Below are 27216 nucleotides of genomic sequence, written 5' to 3' on the forward strand. Positions count from 1 at the left end.
GATTTAACTAAGATCACTTGACTTTTTTGGGGATGGTTCCCCTAGGCCCGGATCGAATAGGTACGGAGTCTGATTGGATTTTTTTTTTTTTTGCGAGGCTCTCTCTATATGTTAAACATTGGAATGAAATACACCTGCATTATAGTTTACGTACGTAAGCTAGTACGTAGTGCAAATTATCTCTAATATAGGACTATCCCAATGAAGTTCAATAAATTTGACATGAACTTCCACGGGCATCAGTTTTCTATTTTATAAAGTATATGTTATATAATAATAAACACATTAATAAATCTCATCCAGCAGTGCAAATTTAAAATAAATATATTTTTAATTGTTTGAATAATCCATAATTTAGCCATTATCATCAGAAAGAGTTTGCTTTAAATTTCAAAATATTTTTTTGTCCATTTTGATGGTAACACGGGGCCCTTTATAAATATTCCGACATTATGTGTAATAATTTCTTCAAATTCCTTCGTGAATCTCCAATTAAAGCTACGTTATCAGTGTACAGAAGGAAAAACAAACTAAAATTTTCAACTAACACAACCCCTCTTTACTATTAATACAACTCTTCCAAATCCTCAATGTTAACTCGGTAGGTAGAATTTCAGAAGATCAATTTCAAGGTCGTAGGTTCGAACTCTACATTAGGCTATTTTTTCTATCGGTAAAAAGTTTAAATACTGAGAATATCTTCTTCTTGGGTTAAAGTTGCATTTGTGGAGTGCAAAATTAATATTGGACTAAAATTCACGTGCAGTTGGATACAGAATTCAATTAAGGGAAAGGACTCTTCTTTGTAAATTAGTTTTTCCAAAGTTGTCTAATTCTACGTATAACCTATCGACACCAGTCGAATGAACAAATGGCACAAAAGACCCGCAAAAAGGCTCATTTTGGCTAATTTGAAATATTCTAGTCACTGAAGGTGGGAGGAGAAAGGATTTTGGCCTGCGTCAGTCAGTCAGTCTGTGACCTTTCAATTGCTTTTGTCGTCTTTTTTCTAAGTCATGCTTTCTAATTTCGTGCATTTTATTTGAAGGAATGGATTCCTGTAAAAGTCAAAACTTTTCACGAGACTTTCTCATAGAACACCATTGATATGTACTTTGCAAAGAAAATTTCTTCTGTTGAAGTCTCTCCCGTCAAATATATAAGTTTGGTCAGATTCTTAAAAAAAAAAACTCTTCGAGTCGTTTTCGTCAATTCTTTTTCCGACAACTCAGAAAAATCAGTTTACCCTTTATTTATGTTTTTTGTAATCTAAGGCAAGATGTGGGGGGAGGGGATGTCTGGTTTGTATCAGTCAGTCAGTCCGTGTCCTTCGAATTGTTTTTGTCATTTCTTTTTCCTAAATGATGTTGGCACTGAAACAGTTGGATATTGTTAGTACTAAACAAATAAGATGAAAGCGACAAACTTGAACGATCTATTTTGAGCTCTAGCGAAAGTATGAATCATTTGAAAGGCTTGGTTAAACCCACACACTTTTTGTGATTGGTTCTTTTAGAAGAAACTTTAAACTTTCTAGAGAGTAGGTTACAAAACAAAAGCACCAGAGTTTGTACATCTTTATCCACATAATCGTTGACTTTCAAGGTGAGAGGAATAGTGATAACTAAGAAGTAATACACTGACAGTGTTGCCATCCTACCAAAACTGGTAGGACACAGTGGGACTTTACAATACTAGGTTTGTTGGTAAGAGTGCAGTGAAAACAATTAAAACTAGACTTCATAAACTTAAGGATGGAGCCAGAAATTTATTAGGGGAATTAGCTATCTATTTTAGCAAGAAGTAAACAAACTAGATAACTTCATTGAACGCAGCCTCTTGACACCTCTGTCTGAAGCTTTGCAAGCATTATGCAAAAAATATAGGTAGGATTTTGTTTAGGAAGGAGTCTAATTTATGAAGGGGGTTAGAGTTAACTATCTATGACACGTTAGAAAATTTAACTATATACCACAAAATTTAACTTAATAGGTTTGACTATCTATCATCAATTAGAAAAATTCATTATGCACCAAAGATTTTGAATTTCGAATGGAAAACTGACACAATAGCAAAATAATAGCACATCGGAGAATTTTCTGTCTTAAGATAAGATAAGATTTATTATCCATTAAATACACATGCAATATGACATGTTAGTAATCCCCCAAAGGCTCATTGGCCTGTAAAGAAGGGGGAAGACAAATGAGTACTTATTCAAAGAAGAAAAACAAGAAAAAATTTAAAATAATAACTTACTCACAGACAGAAGAACAAAAAGTAGAAGAAAAGAAAATATAAATAAAATAAAAACTATAAAAACAAAACTAAATAGAATAAATAGACTGAATTAATTAAGTAGATTAAATAGACTTCAAAAATAATAAAAAAATAAATACATTGATAAAAATAACTTCTAAGAAGCCAAAGAATTTTTAACAATTTTTTTAAACAAACCGAATGAGTGGCACCCTCGAGCTTGACTGTATCTACGTTGTTGTATTAACTGTGATGATTGCTGTTTAACTTTATTATGATTTAGACTCTACGATTACGTACTGTACAGCTAATCACGATCGGTAGTCCGGCGACTGTGAACTTGTGTTCCAAAAAGTTTTCGGTAACCGTGGACTTTGAAAAGCCCACGCGTCAAGGAGGAGAAATAGGTGGAAATTCATAAAAATAACAAATAAAAGTAGTATTATGTAGAAATGGTAGAAAGACATTTATTCAAAAAATCTTGGATTTTATGTGGGTATGTCCAACTCCTACTGGGTATGTACCTGTGAAAATAAGTACTTGCATAGCCAAAGAATTCTATATATTTATGGAGAGTAAACTATTTTAACTACGACAGAGTTGTATTCACTAAAGTTACGGTTTGTACCATTTTCATATACATAATATAATAAAGAGTTAACTGTAAAATAAATAAATTATTGTTTCCCTTAAGAATTTTTTATTTTATTTTACTATATAGCAACTTGTACTTTCCAGGTTAAAACCTCACTTATATCTCTAGGTGATTAGTTGAACAATATATATATATATATATATATATATATATATATATATATATATATATATATATATATATATATATATATATATATATATATATATATATATATATATATATATATATATATATATATATATATATATATATATATATATATATATATATATATATATATATATATATATATATATATATATATATATATATATATATATATATATATATATATATATATATATATCAACAGTTCCTTGGGGGAGGAGGGAATTCGGACTGTCTCTCTACTCGATCTACTTTTTTTTACATCACTGTTAACAAATTTTGACTGAATTCCAACCAATAAAAGAAACAGGGGACCGTACAGGCACAGCACGTGGGAACTTCTTTAAGGAAGGGAGGTGTATTTCAAAAACACAAATAAAAGATGTAACAAATATACAAAATTATGAGAGGCACGACCCCCCCCCCTAGGCCCATCAAGCTCTTTTTGCAAGTGCCAGGAGAAGAATGAAACTCTTTTAGGATTTGAGAACCCCTAGCTACATTAATTTAGCTTGCTGTTAATTTAGCTCCATTAATTTAGCTCACTGTTGATTTAGCTGAATTAATTTATCTCGCAGTTAATTTAGCTCCATTAATTTAGCTCGCTGCCAAGTTAGCTCCATTAATTTAGCTCGCTGTTAAGTTAGCTCTATTAATTTAGCTCGTTGTTAATTTAGCTCCATTGATTTAATTCGCTGTTAATTTAGCTCAGCTGTCACATTAGCTCCATTAGTTTAATTCGCTGTTAAGTTAGCTCCATGAATTTAGCTCGCTGTTAATTTAGCTCCATTGGTTTAGTTCGCTGTTAATTTAGCTACATCAATTTAGCTCCATTAATTTAGGTCGCTGTGTCAAGAATCTATGAAAATTATGCAATTGAAGATAGTAATCAAATTTACATTGTTTTTTTTTACCTGTTCAAGCTTTTAAAAAGTTTGATCTCTTGAGCTCTCCGGCTGAACATGCTATTAGAATCCTCGGTGCTGACTACTAGGGAAGGGGCTTAGTAGGTAAGAGATCAGTATAAAATTTTAAGTCAGTATCCGAGTCAGCTTTGTAGCAACATTTTTTTAAAAATCTTATTGCAATGTTGGTTCCAACTAGTATAGACAGTTTCTCATTGTTATTGTAATAGCAGAGAAACATACGTTCGGCTTTCACCGTGTGGGTCACCACAGATAATTAGTTATAATTAAACTTAATAAAAACACTGCCATATTACTGAAAAAGGTGCTAGGATTAATACTGAATTTTTTTTCTGCCTTGAGAAAAATAATATTCAATCAACAGGCAGTTTACAACCAATTGCCGATATTTGTTGAAGACAAAAACTCATGGAAATATATCAAGACTAATAAGTTTCTTACTTTACTAAGACGCATAAAACTCAAAACTAGAGGTGTGGAAAACTTCAGACCTAACAATTCTCTTTCCCTAATTGAGCATTTCTCTCAATGGAAAACGACGAATCTTTCCAAACTTTTGAAATTTTTAGCTGCTACCCCAATAGTGGTGGCGCTAATGTTGTCATTCGTAAGTCTAATTTATGAGGTATCACGAATCAGCACAGGAAGTTCCTTTGGCAAAGAATAAGCTTAAACCGTGTTACATAAACAGATTTTGTGTGATGTGACCATAGAGATGACAGACCTCCGTGAAATTTAAAATTAATTTCTCATTAAAATGTCATGAGACAAATCAGAGACGAATGAGAAAACATGAGACGAATAAATTTATGTTTATTTCAAACTGTTGTAACATTATAGAAATTGAATATGTCATATAGCTGATTAAAGAGTCAAATCCTGAATTAGAATAAAATAAAGAATCGAGTCATTTCTGAAGGGGAGAAGGGAATTATATTTAAATTTACTTACGAAGGAAGGGAAGTGAAAGTATGAGACAAAATGAAAAATTAAATTTATATTTAATCCAGACAATTGCACGGTTATACAAAAATGAATGTTTCGTGTCGCTAGTAGGAATCAGTTCAATTTAAATGGTGTAGTAGCTTGTCTTAACTGAAAATAACAACTTTAAAGACCCTCTGTTTTTGGGCAATAGCGTAAAGAAGGTAAATAGCACTAAAGTAGAAAAGCACACTATTCGTCCTGTTGTGCTGAACAGGTGTCTGCTGATCGTCTTACACATGAATTATGGTAAGAGAAAATCTGATCTCCACAAGTTTGTGTATAATGTTTATGGGGCATATAATTTTATCGGTACTTATTATATTCATTAAGATGGCCTTGGGCGTACGCAGAGGGGATAGCTTATCTCCCTACCCCTTAAAATCCTAAATTTTCTTGAAATTTTGGGCAATTTTTACTTATGCTATCAAATAAAATTCTTATTTTTGCTGCTGCTCTCCCCTAATTTCTTTTAATTATTGGCCTTACGTGCCTGAAGATAGCCCTTAATCTTTAAAAAAAAATCCGATATCGGCCAGAGGTCTGATAGCCACAGTACAAGAGAAACAATTCAGGAATAATTTATTTAAGGAAATGTGGGCATTCATAAATAAGCTCTGCTGAATGTCAGTTGTAGAAATTATTTAATACACTTTATTTACAGTTTGTTTGGTGGGTCATATTAGCTAGTGGTGCTCACCTGAAACAAAATGTGTGATGACGAAGTAGCTGCATTGGTTGTTGACAATGGGTCTGGAATGTGTAAGGCTGGATTTGCAGGAGATGATGCCCCGCGTGCAGTGTTTCCATCTATCGTTGGACGCCCACGTCATCAGGTATGCGTTTTTTCTTTTAGTTCAGAGTTATTAATTATTAATCTTTGTTACTCTAAAACACAAACGGGTTCAAACTTGAGTAAATGGAAAGAGAAAAAGAAAGAAAGAATACATGCACATAAGAGACCATACTATTGTGAATTACGTACAAGTTTATGTTTACCGTATATAGTCAAGGTAACTCAAAATAGCAGATGAAAATAGCCTCACAAGGAGATTATATCGACTATTATGGGGTAAATTTGAGATTTCGGTGGGTACAACCAGTCCTCCTTGGTACAAGCCGATGAGAAATAAATATTTATGTGTTACGACTAAAGTTGCTTTTAATGAAGTTTGAAGGTGGCCTTGGGATATTACTTCCGCAGCCAAAGTATTCTGCGTGAAAATTAGTTGCCATATGAGGCAATTTATTTTTTTCCCTAAAGGGCTCGGCACACGTAGTTGATTTTGGAAACCGATTTCAACATCAGTGAACAAACGATAGCCGTAAGAAAAATCCGTTGAAAGAAAAATTCATTGCGCGAGATTTAAAAAAAAAAATCATGGACACAAATAGTCAACTGGGGTTTATTAGTAGTTGCATGATTGATCTCAGCTTAGTTCTCAGCTCAGTAACGAGGTTTTTTACCACAGACACCTCTGGCTGACTATTTATTTGTATCCCTATTTTTTTGTGATGATCACGTTGAAAATCGGCGCTGATTTTGTAAATCGACGCCGAAAACTTTAAAACTTTTCAAGCTCAAATCGACGCCGATTTATTTTAAAATCGGCGCTGATTTGGAAATCAGTTCCCGAAATCAGCTTCGTATGCTCAGCCCTTAAGGGGAAAACAACTGGTAGAAATGAGGTTGCCACAGAAGCAAGCTTAATGTATCGTCTAATGTCAGAGTTTGATTTCAATTCCAAAGCTATTGACAAAGATTTTAAGGAGGCTACAAATTTAGATGTTTTTTAGGCAATATTTCAGGGCTAAAACAACACAGAAAATGCTGAAGAAAATTGGCATTGTCTGATTTGTTTGCTAAAAAATTTTTGGATAATTTCCATTTTTTTTTGGCTGTTTATCAACACAATTATCTTACTGATTATCTTGATAACAGTTTATCTTGGCTGAGTTTCTTATAAAATTTTTGAAGTACTTTCGTAGAAAAAAAAAATTGCTAAGGTAACAATGCAGCCAATGTTTGGTCTTTGCTAAGAACTTTCAAACGGAAAGTTTGAATGAAAAACTGTCCTACAGAATTTTTTTTTTCAACCAAAAATGGAGCATTAAAAAAAAAAAAAATTCACCATATAGGGCGATGCATTGACAATATAGTTGAACACAGTCCGAACCATCTCTTAGATTTGTCACAAACAGAAAATGAACAGAATTTTGATATCTTGATAACAGTTTATCTTGGCTGAGTTTCTTATAAAATTTTTGAAGTACTTTCGTAGAAAAAAAAAATTGCTAAGGTAACAATGCATCCAATGTTTGGTCTTTGCTAAGAACTTTCAAACGGAAAGTTTGAATGAAAAACTGTCCTACAGAATTTTTTTTTTCAACCAAAAATGGAGCATTAAAAAAAAAAAAAATCACCATATAGGGCGATGCATTGACAATATAGTTGAACACAGTCCTAACCATCTCTTAGATTTGTCACAAACAGAAAATGAACAAAATTTTCTTATTTCTTTACTAGAGAGGATTTTAATGATCAAATTTTTATAGAAATCTACAGTCCGTATTCCCTGAATTACTTACCACGATTTTCAAGATTTGTTTAGAGCTCAATGTGGATCTGTTAATATTTAATGGGTAATGTAAAAATTTACAATTAATTAAAGTTAGTACTACCTTCATATTTTTTTTTTTTTTTAAAGGCTTAATGACACTTTATTTGGATTGAAACAAAAACACGAAATAATAGAATAATTTATAAAATTTAAACAATATACGTCCAAAATTACTTCAGGAGGAAACAAATACATTTTGAATCTTTGGGAAAGATGTGAATATTATTTTAATCTTTTATTTCTTAAAAAATAATTCTAAGGCTTATATGGAAAATATTCTTAAGGTTTGCTTAGAAAACTTTATTCCGGGGTTTCTAAAAAAAAAGAATAGCATGGCATTTCTACTCTCAGTTTTTTCTAATCCAGTGATTTCTTTTTATAATTTGGCTAGTTTTTTTTGTATGAAAAAGGCTACTTTTAAATTGCATTATCCAGTATGTCATAAATTGAAACTGAAGTATAGACTACCATGGATTACTCTGAGCTACAATTCCTCCGAACAACGAGAGATATATAAACACACTTAAGTGCACAGCGCATGTAGCTGCGATTATTTTTTCGATTGTTTAGTTCGACTTTAAGTGAAAAATCAGCTTTCTACGAAAGATCGCTTTCAAGTCCAAATCATATATTTTTGTGACAGCTTCTGACTGCAGATAGAAATTTGTTGCTATGTTTATTTTAAAGAATTTTATATTTAATTCATTTTTAATAATTTAATACTAGGTAAGCTTATCTGACATGCAAGGATAGCCTATTCCTGCCTTAGATTTCTAGTTTACTTCTTTAGATATTTTCTTACAAGCTTTTTTGAATTATGACTATTCTTTTGTTGTTTTCAGTCTTAGAATAAATTACTGATAATTACTAGCAACTCTCATAATTACAAGCAGTTAAATTATTTTGTTTATGTTTTTTTGGTAATGTTGTTTTTAAATAAGTTTTCCTCTGGCTTATATCTGCGATTTATCTTTAAAATTAAAATAAACTAAATTAAGTCTATATTTGAATTATCGTCAGAACTAACCTCAAACTTTAGCATAAGTATAATAATTGCCAAAAACATAAATAATGCTGTTTTTCGCGTAAAATTACGGCTATATGAACCTTGGGTAGCCCTTAAATGATCAGCTGATCCAAAAGCTATTAATATACTCATTCAGTATCATTGTATTATAGGGTGTCATGGTAGGTATGGGTCAAAAGGACAGCTACGTCGGTGACGAAGCTCAAAGCAAAAGAGGTATTCTTACTTTGAAATATCCCATTGAGCACGGAATCATCACAAACTGGGATGACATGGAAAAGATCTGGCATCACACCTTTTACAATGAACTCCGTGTTGCACCAGAAGAGCACCCAATCTTGCTCACTGAAGCTCCCCTTAACCCAAAAGCTAATCGTGAGAAGATGACCCAGATTATGTTTGAGACCTTCAACAGCCCGGCCATGTATGTTGCAATCCAAGCAGTCCTCTCCCTCTACGCCTCCGGTCGTACAACTGGTGTGGTGCTTGATTCTGGAGATGGTGTCTCTCACACTGTACCTATATATGAAGGTAGGTTGAAAATATTTAAAAATACCGAAGTAATTGTTTAATAGTGAAGACAAACGGGAGGTTGTTGATTTCAACCCGCAGAAAATAAGCAACATAAACACAAATCTGATGTTTTTAGCGGTATAATACCTAAAAAAATCCTTCCGCCCTTTTGGACCCCTCCCAAAAAGATATGTGATATGATCGAGCATGAAACTGTAGCATATAAACACATTGACAAGCTTGGAAGCTATATTTGTATATGTTTATATTCACTCTACTTCCCTTTATCCAAATTTTGAAGTATTGGCAGAAGTATAGGCTCCAGTATCTAGCAATATATTATTACGTAACTGCAACATACACAATGAAAAAGGGGTTTACCTGTCAATGCAACTTTTCGACTCGACTGAACCCAGAAATCAATCTGTTGAATACAAAGAACATCAAAATTAAGAATTTTTTTTGCCCCTGGATTAACCTTAGGGAAACTCGGTAAATAAAAACAACAACAATAGTTTCAACCAAAAGTAAGAAGCAACATTAAAACTTAAATGGAACAGAAATTATTCCTTACATGGGGAGGGACTGCCCACTCTCAACTGTTCGCTCTTTACGCTAAAGTTTTTTAGTGCTTCGAAAATGCTTTTTATTCCAATTCAACGGCCCTCGTGGTTCAAAAGTTGTTCTTAAAGAATTTTGAAACACAGTCAAACTTTAACGTAAAGAGCGAGGGGTTGGAAAAAAGGCATTCCCCCTCATGTACGAAATAATTTCGGTTCAGTTTAAGTTTAGATATTGGTCCTTACTTTCAGTTAAAAAGCTTATATTTTATGAGACAGAAACACACCCACTAAACAAAAAGAAGATTTTGAAGAAAATACCAGACATTTTTCGAAGGGAGCTGTTTGGGTGTAATCATGGATGCAGCATTAGAAGCAACCTAGTAAAGAATGAAGTTCACCCCATAGTCGGTTAAAACTTAAAAATGTATATTGGAAAAAAAAACTACCAAGTGAAGAAGAACTATCCTTTGCAGCTGATTCAGGAATGGTAACTGTTATTTCCGTTAATCTTAATGTTAAAAAGTTACTGCGAACACAAATTTATGGGATTTTTGAAAAACATAGTATGAAATTCCTCAAAAATGATGTCGAGTCGAACAGGTCCGACCCAGCGACAAATTTATGGGGGAGATGGACTGAGGGGTGGTAGTACTGGTTAAAAAGGATAAATGAAGTTTTTAGATGTAAAGTACATTCTTTATTGAGACAATATTTAATAATTGAGACAATATTCAATATTTAAGCACTGTAAATATTTAATTATAAAATCAAGCCACATTTTTTTGTCGTAGGCTAGTTTATCCAAAACATCTTCCGCGTTTACCGGAACATCCTTGTATATGGATAATAAGGCCAATCCATTGAGCCGTTCCTGACCTGGGGCACTCCTGGCATAAGATTTTACTCTTCTCAGGGTAGAAAAAGAACACTTGCGCGTAGCCGTAGTGCTGGGATCGTTGCACCAATCTTCAAAAATCGATGTAGAGTGAGGAGAGTGTTCTTATCACATTTGATTAAGCGCGTTAGGAGATATTTTGGTGCCACATTTCTCGAATGCATCCATATTCTTCTCCACAGAGCTAACTCAGCTTGCAAGCTTCCCCTATAGCTGTCTGTCTGCATCAAGATACCAAAAATTAGTCAGAGTATCCGATATATCCATTGTTTTTTCTTCGTCGAGGGAAATACAGTGCCGAGGAAGTAGGTATTGCAGTGACTCCAGCAATTTTCTGTGGCTATCGAATAGCTGATGCAGCTGCTGCAGAAAGTGGTCCATAAATGAGATAAACACTCAAAGTCGGTAATACATTTCAGGATTCTCTTACACATTTCCGTAATTATCCCCATGCGTTTATTTTGGAGCTCATTTGGGCACTGTAATGCTTATTTCAGTATCTTGACACAGTTCAGTTACTACAGTAAAAATTGGATGAAGCGTAGCCTCACTCGTCTCTCTCTTTCTCTCTCTCTCTCTCTCTCTCTCTCTCTCTCTCTCTCTCTCTCTCTCTCTCTCTCGTGTCTCTAACTTCGCTCCTAAGATCCTCAGCGTGTTTGAGAAAGTATAAGCGATCTATAGTTTCTGATTGCAAAGATATCAACAAATTATGAGACAGACTGAAAACTTTACTGACAGTAACCATAGCTGCAACAAAGCTGCATCTGTCAATAACAGATAGCAAAGAATAAGCTTTGCTTGAAGATTCAGAATCTGAATCAGGATGTTCTTGAATATCTTACATAGCCTTACAGATAATAATGAACATCTCTTTAAACAATATAATTGCTTGTAAGTGCTCCAACCACCTCGTCTCATTTTACAATTTGTTTGAAAATCTTAAAGTGCTTAGGTGAAATTCTAAAGAAATTAATGACTTCTTTCAAAGTTCCTAGAAAATTTCTTATAACAGGTAAGTTGTACGAATGACACAGAGCTAAGTTTCAAGAGTGTGTTGTACAGTGAAAATAGACTACACGGGGAAAATATTCACGGACTATAGCAGCACAACCTTAAAACTGGCCGCTCATAGATTAAGCTCCATCATAACCTTGCCCCCTTAAATATTTTTAGTAGATTTCCATTTCACCCGAGGTTTGTATCAACCAACTGTTTTCTTTTGAAAAAGCCTATAACAGTTGATTTCCGTCTTGACATGATGGACGATTCCTTAACAAACAGGGGTGTAGAGAATACACAAACACTGGAAAAGCAAGCACGTGATTTAAATGAAGTTCAACAATCTTAGGAGCCAGAGGTTATAACTGCACGTGGCTTAATTGGTGGCAGCCTGGCATTGTTCCCAACTGCATTTTCATAAAACAAAAATTTTCGTGTGACGAACGTCACATTTTACCTACTTATTGTGTATACATTACGTTATATCAATTGGATTAAAACGCATAATGAATTTAGTTGGTTTTAAGACAATTTTGTTTAAACTTCATTTTACAAAATAAATGAATCAGTCATTTTTCATCCTCGTTAAAATAAGATTTGCAGCGTCCATTATCCTTTCGTGTTTGTCAAGATCTATAAGAATGTCGATCTTACAGGACAAATTTCCCAAACTTCGAAGGGATGTATGTATCCCCACTATCCCCCTGGGTTCACCCTGGGGTCAAAATGAAAACTGCATCATTAGAATTAGCATTGGTTGAAAACCTTATTTAGGGAAATTACAGCTCCCACCTTGAACAACAACAAAATCAATTTTTTTGCATGGGAATAATGTCTTGTTTTTGCTTCTTTTTTTACAGCTAGTGGGGCACTAACACATCAAAGAGAGATATCTAAGAGCTCATTTAAAAGCTAAACTAGATTTAGATTCCTGACAAGAAGCTAAACAACATTGTTAGCAAGTGAAATCGATTGAATCTATTCAACTTCACGAAAAAGTGGCTTAGACAAATCGGACTTGTCTTCAAAACACGTAGAGAACGAAGTCCTAGAGGAGCCATTTTGAATAGTGGATAAGTAAAAAATGTTAGACCCTTGATTTGATTATACTGGAGCTCAGTCCAGAAACAATCTTTCCCTTTGAAAAATCCAAGGAAGGTAGCCTAAATCGAAGCTAAAACTGGCTGGGATGAATATAAAAAAAAAATCTGACCAGAAAAACATATTCAAACTTTTTGGACAATTTGATTTTGTTTAGGGCATAACGAGTGTCTATTGAAGTACATATTTATTTGAAAAAAAAGCTATTTGAATCAATAAAGAGATAATAGAGAAATATATAACAACTGGTAAAATTTTCAGTTGAGTCATTGAATCATTTACGTGTTTCCATATTTTCATATAACTTACAAATGGAAATGCAGATTGATTTAAAAGATTAATCATTTAAGTGAGTACTAGCGAAAACGGCCCTGGACCCAGGGCCAGGTATGCGGGGCAAAACCATTAGAAAGAAAATTCACTCCGTTAGTCGCCATAATTTTCGGCTGGAAACGATAGAAGTGCTATGATTTTTTTTTCTGAGACGCACTCAAGTTTTCAGTTTTTCTTGTTTCCTGTAAAAGAGTTCCCTAAAATAGAGTATACGTCAAGTGACCGAAATATGTGCGACCTTACAACAATTTGTTTGATGGGAGATTAGTCAAACTATTTAAAGCCTAACTCACTTGGCATTGAATGAATTAGATAAGGAGAAAAAAAAACCTTTTTTTTGACAAATTTAGTATATCCTAGGGCTAGATACATTAACCTTAGGTTCAAAAGTAACAGTTTTTTCATCATTTAGTTTTTCATCAGAATCATTTCTTAAAGTTAAAGAAAACTAGCCTCAGAAAGATAAAACTATTTTTCCCAAACATCTCTGTTGTCTTTTCTCCGTACCTTGTAACTATTCCTCTGTTGGGAACTACCGCTCAAATAACAGATTTGCTTTAAAATTCGACTGTTTTCCATCAAAAATCACATTAGACAACCAGGTATTACAATTTTTACAAATTTTAACACCGTGAGTAAAGCAGAAAACGGTGGCCGGCGTTTATCCCCCGGCGATTACCCCCCTGGAAAACACCCTCCGGGACCCCCCCCACGGAAAATACCCCTCCGTGGAATATAACCCCCGCGGAAAATAACCCCCCCCCCCGCGGAAAATATCCCCCGAGAAAATACCACCACTCCCGTGGAAGATAAGGCTTTCCAAATTTGAGAATTTTATTTGAGTTTTATTTTTTTAATTTCCGTAGGGGGAAGGTTTTACTAGCTTTTACTAGCTAGGTTTTACATTAGTTTTACTAGCTAATGTTGAAGTGAATCAATAAATTAGGCTAGATATTAGAGTTACATTAGTTTTGCAAGCTAATGTTGAAGTGAATCAATAAATTAGGCTAGGCATTTATTTTACATTAGTTTTACAAGCTAATGTTGAAGTGAATCAATAAATTAGGCTAGATATTAGTTGGCCTCCCCCAGGTCACTCAGCGTGTCCCCAGGTGGCGACGGAGGAACGCCCTACAGATATGTAGGGTACCTCCACAGGAGGCACGGACCAAGGGGGGACCTTGTCCCTGGGGGTCCATAATAGAAACTGGGGCACCCTCGCCCGGGTTCATAAATACAGGCGGAGGAGGAAGAAGGCGCCTCGAATGTACGCTCAAATGGGCCCACTGGTTTGTCCACAAGTCCCAGGAGTTACAAACCTTCTCCTAGTAATGGGTTAAATTGCATGGTGATGCAGAACACCATCGCGGGAGGATCCTCTATAGGAGGACAACTGCGGCAGGGCGTAAGATCCAGGTCCAGGGACAACGGCCTCTGCAAAGGGCCGCCTCGACCCTTTCGGGGTACTTGAAAGACTGGGGACCTTGCGGTCAACTCTCTTCCTACTTGAGGAGTGGCGCCCCTCGAGAAAGTTATTGCCTAGTAAACGACACAGCATTCGCACGGGATTCTGACTAATGGATAATTCTTCTGGGCTTGGTATGTTTTGAAAGGCGTCTTCGGGCTTAAAAACCTCTTCCTAGCTAATTTATCTGTTATGGGCTACCTCCCTGTAGTAGCATAATAGCCTATTTGAGGGCATGAATATATAATGAGTCGGAGGTAATAGGCTTGAGATTGTCTGCGCAGGATTTAAACTCTAGTTGAAAGAAGAGCATCGCCAAGTGCTGAAAACCATGTTGTGACAAAGATGGGCCCAGGATTGCACAAAGCCCCTATTCATGGAGGTCCCAGGGACTTTTTTCTGTCCGGTTCTAAGCCGACTTAAGCACTTTGGTGTATACTAGAGAAGACATGGGATCCCTGTACTGCACTGTTATCCGGGATCATTGCTTTTCCTGAGGCGAAAATAATTTCAATGATTTTAAAGAAAATAAAAATTGGAACTTGGAATGTTACGACGTTAAAAAATGATTATCGTATCGAAATTTTGACTGACGAATTCAGACGATTCGAACTGGATTTATTAGGAGTTTCAGAAACTCATATCCCAGGGGTAGGAAGTATCAAATTAGGTGATATGGAATTTGTTTACTCAGGCAGGAAGGATGGGGTACATAGACAGGGAGTAGGACTCATGATGAAGAAGGGAGCTGCTAAGTCTTGTTTAGGCTGGGAAAGTATTAATATTAGAATATTAATTGCTCATTTTAAGACTAAAAAGTTCAAGGTATCAGTTATAGTAATATATGCCCCTGTAGAACCGACTGACGGAGATACTAGTCACTCAGGTGAATTTTACTTACAGTTACAGGAGCAAATAGACAGGGTCCCAGGTAGAAATATGATTGTTTTACTGGGAGATTTTAACGCCCAGGTTGGTGGAAATAGGGATATATAGTATCCTAGCCTAGGTAAATTTGGTGTAGGAAAAGAAAACAGTAATGGATACAGACTTTTGCATTTTTGTAGGAAGGTATAAAAATCTAGTTATAACCAACACGGTGTTTGGTCATAAGATGGCTCATAAGCTAACATGGTATTCACGTGACGGTAAGACAGCAAACCTTATTGGTTATGTTATTGTAAACCGAAGACTGGCAGGATCAATACAAGATACTAGGGTATATAGGAGTACCATTATTGATGTTAAAAGTAAAGATCACTATCTAGTAGTGTCAAGGGTTAATTTAAAGCTGCAATGTCGGAAGGGTAACTACCTCCCCTGAAGTTATGATGTTCGTAGACCCCAGCATGAGAATTTGAGAGAAAATTTCCAGGAATAGTTGAATACTAAACTTGAGAGTTTAAAATTTTATAATGTGGAAGATGGTTGGAATACTATTAGAAAAACAATATGTGAAGTTGCTGAAGGTCTCTTAGGGAAGAAAGCTAGAATTGCAGGTAAGAATATTAGTGAAAAAGCTTTATGTTTGATAGAAAGGAGAAAGGACTTGTACAAGAATTACCTTAGTGATAGATCATATGAAAACAAAAGTAATGTAAAGAAAGTGGAGAAAGCATTAAAATATGAACTAAAGAGGAGTGAAGTGGAGGCCATGGATAAAAATTGCTGGGATCTGGAAGATGCAGCTAGACGGCATAATAGTAAAATATTGTAATGGCATGTTAATAAATTGAGAGGGAGTAGTCAATGCGGACTTGGCCCAGTTAAAGATAGGAATGGGGTCGCAATTAGCGATAAGGAAAAAACTAAAGAGAGATGGGCCGAACATTTTGAGAATTTGCTTAACCGAGATAGAGTTGAAGGAAGAGATACAGAGGAAAATGAAAAAGTTTGTGATACCTTGGATGTGAAGGAAGATTTGTTTTGTGAGGAGGAATTAGCAACAGTACTAAAAGGACTAAAAAATAATAAGGCTCCAGGTGCTGATAGGGTGGTAAATGAGTTTTTTAAATATGGTGGTTCTAGGGTTAGAAATAAGTTACTGAAGATTATGAATATGATCTCTGAAAAAGGGGAAGTACCTAACGACTTTAGGAAAACCTTAATTAAGCCACTTTATAAGAAAGGTGATAAAAGTGAGTGTGGTAATTATCGAGGGATTAGTCTTGTTTCTATAGGTAGCAAAGTACTTAGTAATATGATACTTTTTATACTCAAAGATGCCGTAGACAAAGTTTTAAGAAAAGAACAGTGCGGTTTTAGAAAAGGTAGAGGATGTGTCGACCTAATTTTCACTCTTGGGTGAATAATTGAGAAGTGCCTGAGTTTTCAAACACCTTTGGTCCTCAGTTTTATCGATTATGAGCAAGCGTTCGATTATGTTGATAGAAGAGCATTAGTAAAGATTTTATCCTTGTATGGTATACCAGACAAATACATTAAAGTGATTAGTGCTATGTATGAGAATAACACTGCTGCGGTTAAGGTAGGAAATGAGGTTAGCAGCTGGTTTTGTATTAAATCAAGAGTTAAGCAGGTTTGTGTTCTATCCCCCTTTATATAGATTATTTTGATGGGCTTTGTATTAAGGAGCACAGGACAGGCAACGGGTGATCATGGAATCAAATGGGGAGGAAAAACTCTCCTGGACTTAGATTATGCTGAGGATTTAAGTATCCTCGATGAAAATGTGAGCAAAATGAATGAACTTTTAGAGGTTTTGTGAGTTCAGGGTGCTAGAATAGGTTTGAAAATTAATGTTAAGAAGACTAAGTCACTAAGGCTAGGAAAAAGTGAAGAAGAAAAGGTGAAGGTGGGTAATGAAAAGATTGATCAGGTGGACAGCTTCAATTACCTTGGAAGTATTATTAGTAAGGATGGTGGGAGCAGTGAAGATGTCAGAAGTAGAATAGCCAAAGCTCAGGGTGTTTTTTCATAGTTAAAAAAAGTTTGAAAGAATAGGAAGATAAGTCTGCAAACCAAGATTAGAATATCATGTTAATGCAAGACTAACTCTAAATGGAACAACTATTCCAGAAGATAATCATATTAATTACCTAGGTCTCATGCTTGACCCAAAACTTAACTTCCACCTCCACATTTCAAACACAATAAAAAAATGTTATAGAAAAACAAGTATACTAAAAAACTTCTTTCCACACCCTGGGGCTGTAAGGAGAACACCTTAGTTCATTTCTTTAAATCACATATAAGACCCCATATTGCCAATGTGCTCTTCGTCTATGGTGCATGTGCAAAAACCCTGATGCAAAAAATTGAAACAAAACAAAACGATACAATACGTTCCATGTTTGGTATTATGAAATCAACAAGCACCTAGTTTCTGCTTATGGAGAGTGGATTATCAACAATACGGGAGGGACGCAGCTTTCTCTTGATAAAACATCTTACAAAAATTGAATCAAATAGCTAACACACCCTACATAATTGGTTAAGAAATTCAGCCATGTATAGAGGCATTGCAGATGAGTATGCCAATATTAAGAAGAAGTTCCCTGTACCCGCAAAGTCTATTGCACCTACTTTCCCCCATTCCCCTCCGTGGAATTGGTCAATCCCCATAATAAATACTGATTTCTCAAAGTGAACTAATGATTTAACCCCCATCGCTTTTGTCCCGAAAAAAATTGCTGAACTTAATACAATTACTTATAAAAACCATTTCCAAATCTTTGTTGATGGGTCCAAAATGAATGAGAAGCTAGCAAGTGGTGCTTTCCTTCGTCACATGAAAATTGCAATGGGTGAGAGATTGTATAATAGTGTATCCATAATGTCTGCAGAGTTAAATGCCATAATCATGGCATTAGAACACCTTATGGAAAATAAACCTTTGATTGCTAATTCAAATGGTATTGTAGTTTATTCTGACTCTTTATCAAGCCTTGAGTTGCTGTCTTCAGCTCCTCAGTATAAGCTGGATATTGACACTTATCATTGTCTTAGTATTATAGATAATTTTGCTTCAAGTGGCATACTTACCTTCAGTATATTCCTAGCCACTCTGGCATAAGTGGTAATCATCAGTTTGATGAAATAGCAAAAAATGCTATAAATACTGACCAGCCAAGTGGGAGACCAATCCCCATTAGAGATATTTACCGATGGAGACTATCAGAAATTATGTTTAATAAGAATAATCCTATTTTTTCCCCCTTTCCCAATAAGTATTTTTCTAAAATTTATCATAGAATTCGTTCTGGAACAAATAGACTAAATTTTCTTGCATTTTCTTATCAGTTTCCTAATTCAAGTGGTTCTGTTCCCCTGTCCCCTTTTTGAAGGTATTGTAACATGTATAATGAAACAATTGACCACTGCCTATTCGAATGCAATATGCTGACGTCTGCACAGCATACCTTGCTTTGTAAACTGTCAAAGTGCATCAAACACCACAAAATCTCACTATCAAACACCACAAATCTCAAACACCACAAAATCTCACTAAAAACTTCAAACACCACAAAATCTCACTATCAGCCAAGAGCCTAGCGAACTATACCTGCAAACAGAGTCTAGAAATCGACATCTATCATCTTATATTTGAACTCCTTGAGTCGAAAGATCTACTGAAAGATATCTGAGAATATCTAATAAATAATAGACAACCAAGCCAGTAGCTCTGTAGCCCACAGAGTGAAGCAAAAGGAATGGGGCTAAATAGTATCAACTGAAAAGCCCGCCTGCTGTGAAATAGAAGAAGAAGAAGAATATTAGAAGCTACAGTGATGACAGTAGTTAAATATGGATCTGAAGCATGGGCGCTTTGAAAAGCGGATGAAGATTTGCTATATGTATTCCAGAGACATTGCTTATGGATTGTTCTGGGTACCCGGTTGACTGACCCTATTTCAAACAAGAGGCTATACCAAAAATTTGGTTCAATACCGCTCTCTTGGGCTATAATGAAAGAAAGGTTGAGGTGGCTAGGGCACGTTGTGCGGATGAAGGATGACAGAATGCCGAAGATTGTTCTTTTTGGCCAACCGTCTAGGGCTAAACGGAAAAAAGGTCGTCCGCGTCTGGGGTGGGAGGGCGTCATAAAGAAAGATTTAAAGCAAATGGGAAATTCATGGGCGGGTGTAAAAAGGGAGGCTTTGAATAGATTGGGATGGAGGAGGAGCGTGCGTAGCTGTGTTGGCCTCAGGCTGCTTGGTGCTGCGGTGAGCTGTTAGTAGTAGTAGTAGTAGTAGTAGGGGGAAGGAATTTTGGTACTTGTGTATTATGCGCCACTCACTCAAGTTTACGCTCTGTAAAATTCGAGAACATATCTGTTTTTCGTTAGTTTTTTCGTTACTTTAGAAATAAATTTGGGCTATAGATTTGCACATTAGGGGGGGGAGGGGTAAAGTATAGCGGGTCTGTATGCAAAATTTCTTCGGTAGAGTTATTCTGCATATTAGATAGATAAATAAATAAAAGTGTATTTTAAAGCCAAATTTACGGCCATGAACACAGTAAAATAACATAAATGAAAGGCATAAATAACATAAACTTTGATCAGAGATCATCATAAAACACTTAAATGAAACACTACACAAACCTAATAATAGTATTTAATACTTGGAAAAAAGTTTATTGAAAAAAAAAATATTTAAAAACACTTGGAAAAAACACTTAAATGAAACATTACATTTACTTTATACTAGGATTTTTATTACTTTTTTTTTAGTTAACAAAATTTCCAGATACCTAGCTATTCTTCTGTAATTTTTTATGGGCCATATACCAAGAAATAATTGTTTTCTGACTTCAAACTATCCAAATACTTTGTTCCCTCCTCCCCCCCCCCTATGTGCAAATATATAGCCCAAATTATATATTTCCCATATATTCTGTCACTTGTCTTTGTCTTGTCTCACGCTAAGCTGAAAAAAAAACTAACGAAGAAACCGGTTTTGTTCTTGAGTTTTATACAGCGTGCGTAGACTTGAGTGAGTTGCCCATAATAAACAAGTAACAAAACTCCTTCCCCCTACGGAAATTAGGAAATAAAACTCAAATAAAACTCTCAATTTTAGAAAGCCTTCTTTTCCACGGGGGAGGGGGTATTTACCGGGGGGGGTAAAGTATATGGACAGTTTGAAGTTAGAAAACAATTCTTTCGAGGCATATAGCCGCTAAAAAATTACAGAAGAATAGCGAGTTATCTGTAAATTTTGTTAACTAAAAAAAAAAAAAAAAAAAAAAAAATCCCAGTATAAACTAAATGTAATTTTTCATTTAAGTGTTTTTTTTTCCAAGTGTTAAGTGCTTTTTTTTCAATGACCGTTATTCCAAGTACTAAATACTATTATTAGGTTAATATAGTGTTTCATTTAAGTGTTTTATGATGATCTCTTATCAAAGTTTATGTTATTTCTGCCTTTCATTTATGTTATTTTACTGTGTTCATGGCCGTAAATTTGGCTTTAAAATACACTTATTTATTTATCTATCTAATATGCAGAATAATTGTATCAAACACATTTTGCATGCAGACCCACTATACTTTTTACTTTACCCCCCCCCCCCTGATGTGCAAATCTATAGCCCAAATTTACTTCTAAAGTAACGAAAAAACTAACAAAAAACCGATGTATTCTCGAATATTACACGGCCTAAACTTGAGTGAGTGGCGCATAATACACAAGTACCAAAATTCCTTACCCCTACGGAAATTGAAAAAATAAAACTCAAAATAAAATTCCCAAATTTGGAAAGCTTTATTTTCCAGGTGGGTATTTTCCGGGGGGATATTTACTAGGGGGGTATTTTCTTTTCCGCGGGTGCTTATTTTCTGGGGATATTTTCCGCGGGGGGGGGGTATTTTCCGGGGGGAGGGGGTATTTTCTGCAAGGGGGTGTCTTAAATTTATCCCTCGAGATGGTTAAAAAGGATAATAAATGCAATACCATCTGCTTTTTACTTGTTTCTCATGCTTCAGACCGACGAGATTAAGTAAAAAAGGTGACTTATCATTGGTTCGTCCCATTGCTTTAATTTTTTCTTTATTTGTAAGCCGATTTTACAACTAAAAGTCCTTATATAAAACACAATTTTCGCAAAAAAATCAAATTTAAATGAAAGTTCCGGTTAGCTAGCCATACTTACCTATGGCTAAAAGCTAGCCATTCTAGCTTTTTTTCAGGATTTCTCGGGTTTTTCTAAGACTATTATAAACGGATTTTTCTCAGTATGGTTTTGGTGTGTCCATTATGCCTTGATTTACGCTTCGAGTTGGGAAAAGCTTTCGTTAATATTCAATGTATTGAATATTAATCTCGCAAAAGGCTTAATCACGACTTAATGGTTTTTTATTATTTTGGATCACCAAATTTACCATTAAGGGTTGGGCACACGTAGCTGATTTCTGGAACTGATTTCCAAAACAGCGCCGATTTTAAACGAAATCGGCGTCGATTTGAGGTCGAAAAATTTTCAACAGATTTACAAAATCAGCGCTGATTTTCATCATGATCATTACCAAAAAATAGGGATACAAATAGTCAGCCAGAGGTATCTGTGGTGAAAGACCTGACTACTGAGCTTGAGAATTAAACTGAGAACTAAGCTAGGATTAATCAAGTAACTATTAATAGACTCCAGTTGACTATTTGTGTCCATGATTTTTTGTTTTGAAAATTTTGCACAATAAATTTTTCTTTCAACCAAATTTTTCTTACCGCTATCGTTTGTCCACTGATGCTGAAATCAGTTCCCGAAATCAGCTATGTGTGCCTAGCCCTTTAACCTTAATAGAAAATTGTCTAATAATAAGAATTAGTAGGCCAAAATTACAGAAATATTTTTGGCTCTTAGATACTATAAAAAAGGGGGGAGGGAAACCGACTGCTATTTTGACAAAATCTATTCTGAAATGTGATTAAATGAAATGAATATTGAAATAAAATGAAACATAAAACTTGTGTTAAACTATTAATTTTAGACTCTCAAAAGGGAAAAAATTAATAAGCTTCGATTGTTTCATGCATCACTCAGAAAGTGAACGTGCTGGGAAGGTTTAAGACAAATCGCTCAGAGAGGGGAAAGGGTAGAGAAGATGACCCTGTCTAGAGGTCATTCCGGAGATCTTTTAAATAGATTTAGAATTTCAAAAAACCTTAATAAATTCGCCTGAAGGCGTACTCTTCTACCCATTTTATACCCGTTAAAAACTCCTCTTCCATAATAAGAGTTTGATTACTTTTGCCTTTAATTCCAAGGCAGTACCCAGAGGAGGGGGGGGGGGTTAGGGGTTTGAACCCCCCTCCCCCCCCCCCCCAAAATATTTTTTTTACTCGTAAAAACGTAAAAAAAATGGATATAAACAAATTTTGTTTGCGTTTTTTGAGTTTTTTTGTGTAACCCCCCCCCCAAAAAAAAAAATCTGAGTAAAACCCCCTCCGAATAAAAAATCCTGGGCACGGCCTTGTTCGATTCAATAGTTGTTTCCTGAAAACCATTTTGTAAAAGTCAATAATGATCTAACTAAATTTTTCGGATCTTCAGTCTGTACATCTGTAAAATGTTGGCATCTGTGCCGTTTTGGAAAACCTCACAAGTTCCTTTGAAATGTTTGGCTCCGATTTTGAAAGCTAGAAGTTTCCATAATTATCGTTTGTTTAGGTTTGTTTTGCCAGGAACAAATTGTCTCGTCCAATTTTCACACTTAAAAAGGCGACTGACTTAATTTAGATCCAAGACTTTGAGACCAGACCAGTTCTTCCCAAAAACTGGGTGTGGCAGTCCTTATGTCACGTAGTAGTATTAGGGGTATATAAAAAGGGTGTTTAAGGCAGGGTTGGTGAGTGTCGAGGCTGGATCACAAGGAGGAATTTCCTCTTCCTTTCCTGTACTTTTCTAGCAGTACGGTACCTAGGTAAACAAACTTTCTAGGTCAAAGGAGTGGCTCTGACACACCCTAGTTCTCCTCCAAAACTGAATCTTTGGGTTATACTAAACAGAAAATTACCTCGAAAGTTCAGACAGCAGATCGCTTTGATTTTCTTTTTCTATTACGTTGAAAATACAATTCATTAAAAACTCACAGAAAAAAAAATTAAGAAGACTTAAAATTTGAGGTTTAACTTTAAAGACGCGTCGACAGGAATTTGGATTTTTGAAAATAGATTTTATTCGGAAACGAGTTTGGATTCAAACACGCAGCAAATAGGCAAGCTATATGGAAAATATAGAGACGTGAGGCAATTCCAGAAAATCTTAATACAGTCGACTCTCTCTAACTCAAATTTCACGGGACTGCGATTTTCTTTCGAGTTACGTACAGTTCAACTTGTGCATAGTTCGAGTTATATAGGTCATTCTGCATCAAATTCGATTTATAAAGGTAAAGAGTTATAGAGGTAAGCCAAATAAAATTCAAGTTAGAGAGTTTCAAAATCGCTTAATGGACTCCCTACAGCCACTACAAAGTTAAGAATAACTTTATTAGTGTATTAATTAAGAAAAAACCAACTTTTTCAACTGAAAGTAAGGAGCAACATCAAAACTTAAGCCAAGCAGAAATTATTACTTATAAGAGGGGGACTACCCTCTCCTCGATACCTCGCTATTTACGCCGAAGTTTCTTTAGAACATTTAAAAAGCTCATTATTCTAATTAAACGGCCCGTGTGTTTCAAGAGTTGTTTTTAAAGAATTGGGACAAAAAGTGAAACTTTTGATTGTTTTGATATATCCATAAGAAATCTTTAATCAAAAATCCAACAATATCTTTAAGTAGAAATTTGATTCCATTGATGTATTTATTGTTACCAAGCATCTGTTTCTTAGATTTTCGGTTACTATTGAGCTGCATTGCTCTTTACTTCCAGTTCGTTACCACAAACTGTTTGAAAACATTCCCATTAAGAAATGGCATTTTGGTTAAATTCACCATATATATTGATGAACAGAAATTGATTGATTTCTCTTGCTGTATCGATTGATAGTTTCTGCGAAACTTGTAAATATCTTTTTTTATTTATCCTTCTTTGGAATACAGTATATGTCATAGTATTTACGCAAACCCCTGAATTCAAACCAGGGCCAAAGCTTGGGTTTTTAGTTTTGCGAGGGGGATACAAAGAATGTACCGACAAAGTCGTCCAATATTTCGAGAAATGCTGACACATAAGCTAAGTTAAACTAAAAACTTTGGCTAAATTCCAAGATGTCGGAACTGGGTGCCAACACCTTTTAACTTTGGGTTAGGGGGTCACCCCTCCTCCCTTAACAGTTCCCCTGATTCAAACTAAACTTTCTGGACACTTTTGGCTGCAGGGATTTACACCATATTCTTTTGTTTTGCACGGAATATCCTGTCACCCCACGTCCAGCTGAATCTATTTTTGTTGTTTTTTTTTTTTTTGCAAAACTGCTAGATGTCTCCTTTTTTATTTATTTCTAATTGAAATGCACAATGTGCTATTTTTTATGTGACCAAATGGCTTCTAACTACAGTGCTTTGCAGAGGTTTGCACCATATAATTTTTTTTGCACCAAATATCATGGCACTCCACACCCTGCTGTATTGATTGGGGGATTTGAGAAATCACTAGAAGTCTTCATTTTTATTTATCCTTACTTGAGACACAATATACGTTATTATTTTTCATGCGGCTCAATGGCTTCAGTATACAATGTTTTCCAAGGGTTTGCAACACTCGCTTTTGTTTTGCACCAAATAATATAAATCATCCTCCTGTACCAGTCTATTTTATCAGCAAACCCACTAGATGTCTCTTTTCTTATTTATCTTCGCTTGAAACACAATGTGGGCTTTTACTTTTTGTGCCACCTTATGATTTCAAACGACAAGTTGTTCGACATTTTTCTTTTGCATGGAACGTCATTTGATTTTGACGATAGATTTACGGGTTTTAGTATCTGTGCATGGCATTGTCTTTTGATCTTTCGCCCTTGCTCCCAGGATCAAAAATAAAAAATATTCAATAATAAATAAAAGCTGTAAAAATGAATTTAGTAATAAATCTTTTCAATTCATTAAGAAAAGCAATATCAAACCATTTCTCACGCCATAGCGAGGATAATACTTACGTGTAATTCTACAAGATTAGAACCGTGTATCACGGTCACAGAGCTCTATTCGGTGGGTTTGTGGGTATTGTAGCAGCAAAAAAATAGGTAAAAAAAAGTTTGGTTGATTTATGAAAAAGGCAAAAAGTATCACTTGGAAAACCATAATTACCATGATTTCAGTGTGATTACACTAGAACCTATATTACGCGTTTCTCAACTTCCTTTCCCTAAAAATCAGTCAAAACCTTAAACACTTCCTTACTCTCGAAGGTTAATTAAACTCAACCATACTGGAACTGTTTTTTATGTTATATACTAATTGTTCATTCTTTTTTTAGGGTACGCCCTTCCTCATGCGATTCTCCGTCTTGATCTGGCCGGTCGTGACTTGACGGACTATCTGATGAAGATATTGACTGAGCGTGGCTACTCTTTTACAACCACTGCTGAACGTGAAATTGTCAGGGACATCAAAGAGAAACTTTGCTACGTGGCCCTCGACTTTGAACAGGAAATGGCAACCGCTGCTGCTTCCACCTCTCTCGAAAAGTCGTATGAATTACCTGACGGTCAGGTCATCACAATTGGTAACGAGCGTTTCCGCTGTCCTGAAGCTCTCTTCCAACCATCATTCTTAGGTATGGAATCGTGTGGCATTCACGAAACTGTATATAACACTATTATGAAGTGTGATGTTGACATCCGTAAAGATCTCTATGCCAACACCGTTCTTTCTGGTGGTACAACCATGTATCCTGGTATTGCAGACAGAATGCAAAAGGAAATCACCGCCCTAGCTCCTTCGACCATCAAAATAAAGATCATTGCCCCACCCGAGCGAAAATACTCTGTTTGGATTGGTGGTTCTATCTTGGCCTCTTTGTCAACCTTCCAGCAAATGTGGATCTCCAAACAAGAATACGATGAATCCGGACCTGGCATTGTTCATCGTAAATGCTTCTAAACTTACTAAATTTCCTTCGCATATTGTGTTTAAATTAGTTTTGCATGATTTGAAATTGCTAATGTATAATGAGACTAACAAAATCTAGCAAGATCCACAGTGAGCATCAGTCTTCCAAGATTTAGTAAGTCTCGATATACTAAGTATTTAGAACTTCGTTCAGAGTCAGAATGACTGATTACTTTAGTGTGACTGAGAATAAAATGTTGTGTCCGTTCTGTGAATTAAATAATTCTAATAGTGCTAGAACATTTCTTGTTATATTTTTAGTTTGTACTTGAGGTAGGAATCCATAAGATATAATACTTTTAAACACTACCATAAAGTGACAGGTCAACATCTTTTTATGTTTTTGTTTAACTTCTTTTTTGCTAATTTTGTATAACTGACCTAAAGCAGGTTTTTAATTATAAAAATAAATACCTCCTGAATCTAAAAGACATATCTCTCTTATTCTTTTTTTTTATCTTATCCATTATCCTAAAAACCGTATTAATTACAATGTCCAGAAAATAAGAATTAATATAATTGACTAGAATTCAAATTTCTGCCAAAAATAAGGGCATCTTGAAAAACTGTTTTTAGCACTAGGAGGAAATAATATTTAGGCATTTCTAATTAAAGAACCTTCTATTTCGAATCTGTCTATTCAATTTCATTTGGTCTTCTTGGACTTTCATACTTCTTGACAGGTTATCAAATTCTGTTAAATTACG

General features: G+C 35.2%; 1 protein-coding gene across 4 annotated transcripts; it reads left to right on the plus strand.

Annotated features, from left to right (window-relative positions):
- Window positions 1-1577: 1577 nt before the first annotated feature.
- LOC148939937 (actin 205) lies at window positions 1578-26749 on the plus strand. 4 transcript variants are annotated; one of them, XM_089106178.1, is made up of 4 exons: window positions 1578-1706; window positions 5639-5810; window positions 8775-9153; window positions 25875-26749. In XM_089106178.1, the coding sequence occupies exons 2-4, from the start codon at window positions 5685-5687 to the stop codon at window positions 26498-26500; spliced, it is 1131 nt and encodes a 376-aa protein (XP_088962304.1). In that variant the 5' UTR covers window positions 1578-1706; window positions 5639-5684; the 3' UTR covers window positions 26501-26749. The 4 variants fall into 4 exon arrangements, with proteins under 4 accessions (XP_088962304.1, XP_088962306.1, XP_088962303.1 ...); XM_089106180.1 differs by having other exon boundaries at window positions 1587-1605; XM_089106177.1 differs by having other exon boundaries at window positions 1588-1698.
- The last annotated feature ends 467 nt before the right edge of the window (window positions 26750-27216 follow it).

This window comes from Artemia sp. Qi Xiang Cuo, chromosome 20 (genome assembly GCF_049724085.1).
Source record: "Artemia sp. Qi Xiang Cuo chromosome 20, ASM4972408v1, whole genome shotgun sequence".
NCBI classification, from domain to species: Eukaryota; Metazoa; Arthropoda; class Branchiopoda; order Anostraca; family Artemiidae; genus Artemia; species Artemia sp. Qi Xiang Cuo.

Bases quoted from the DNA above. Each gene is read 5' to 3' on its own strand.
- LOC148939937 (XM_089106178.1), top strand. From the start codon at position 5,685: ATGTGTGATGACGAAGTAGCTGCATTGGTTGTTGACAATGGGTCTGGA. The intron at 5,811-8,774 runs GTATGCGTTTTT...ATTGTATTATAG, and splicing joins TTGGACGCCCACGTCATCAG to GGTGTCATGGTAGGTATGGG. The intron at 9,154-25,874 runs GTAGGTTGAAAA...TTCTTTTTTTAG, and splicing joins CACTGTACCTATATATGAAG to GGTACGCCCTTCCTCATGCG.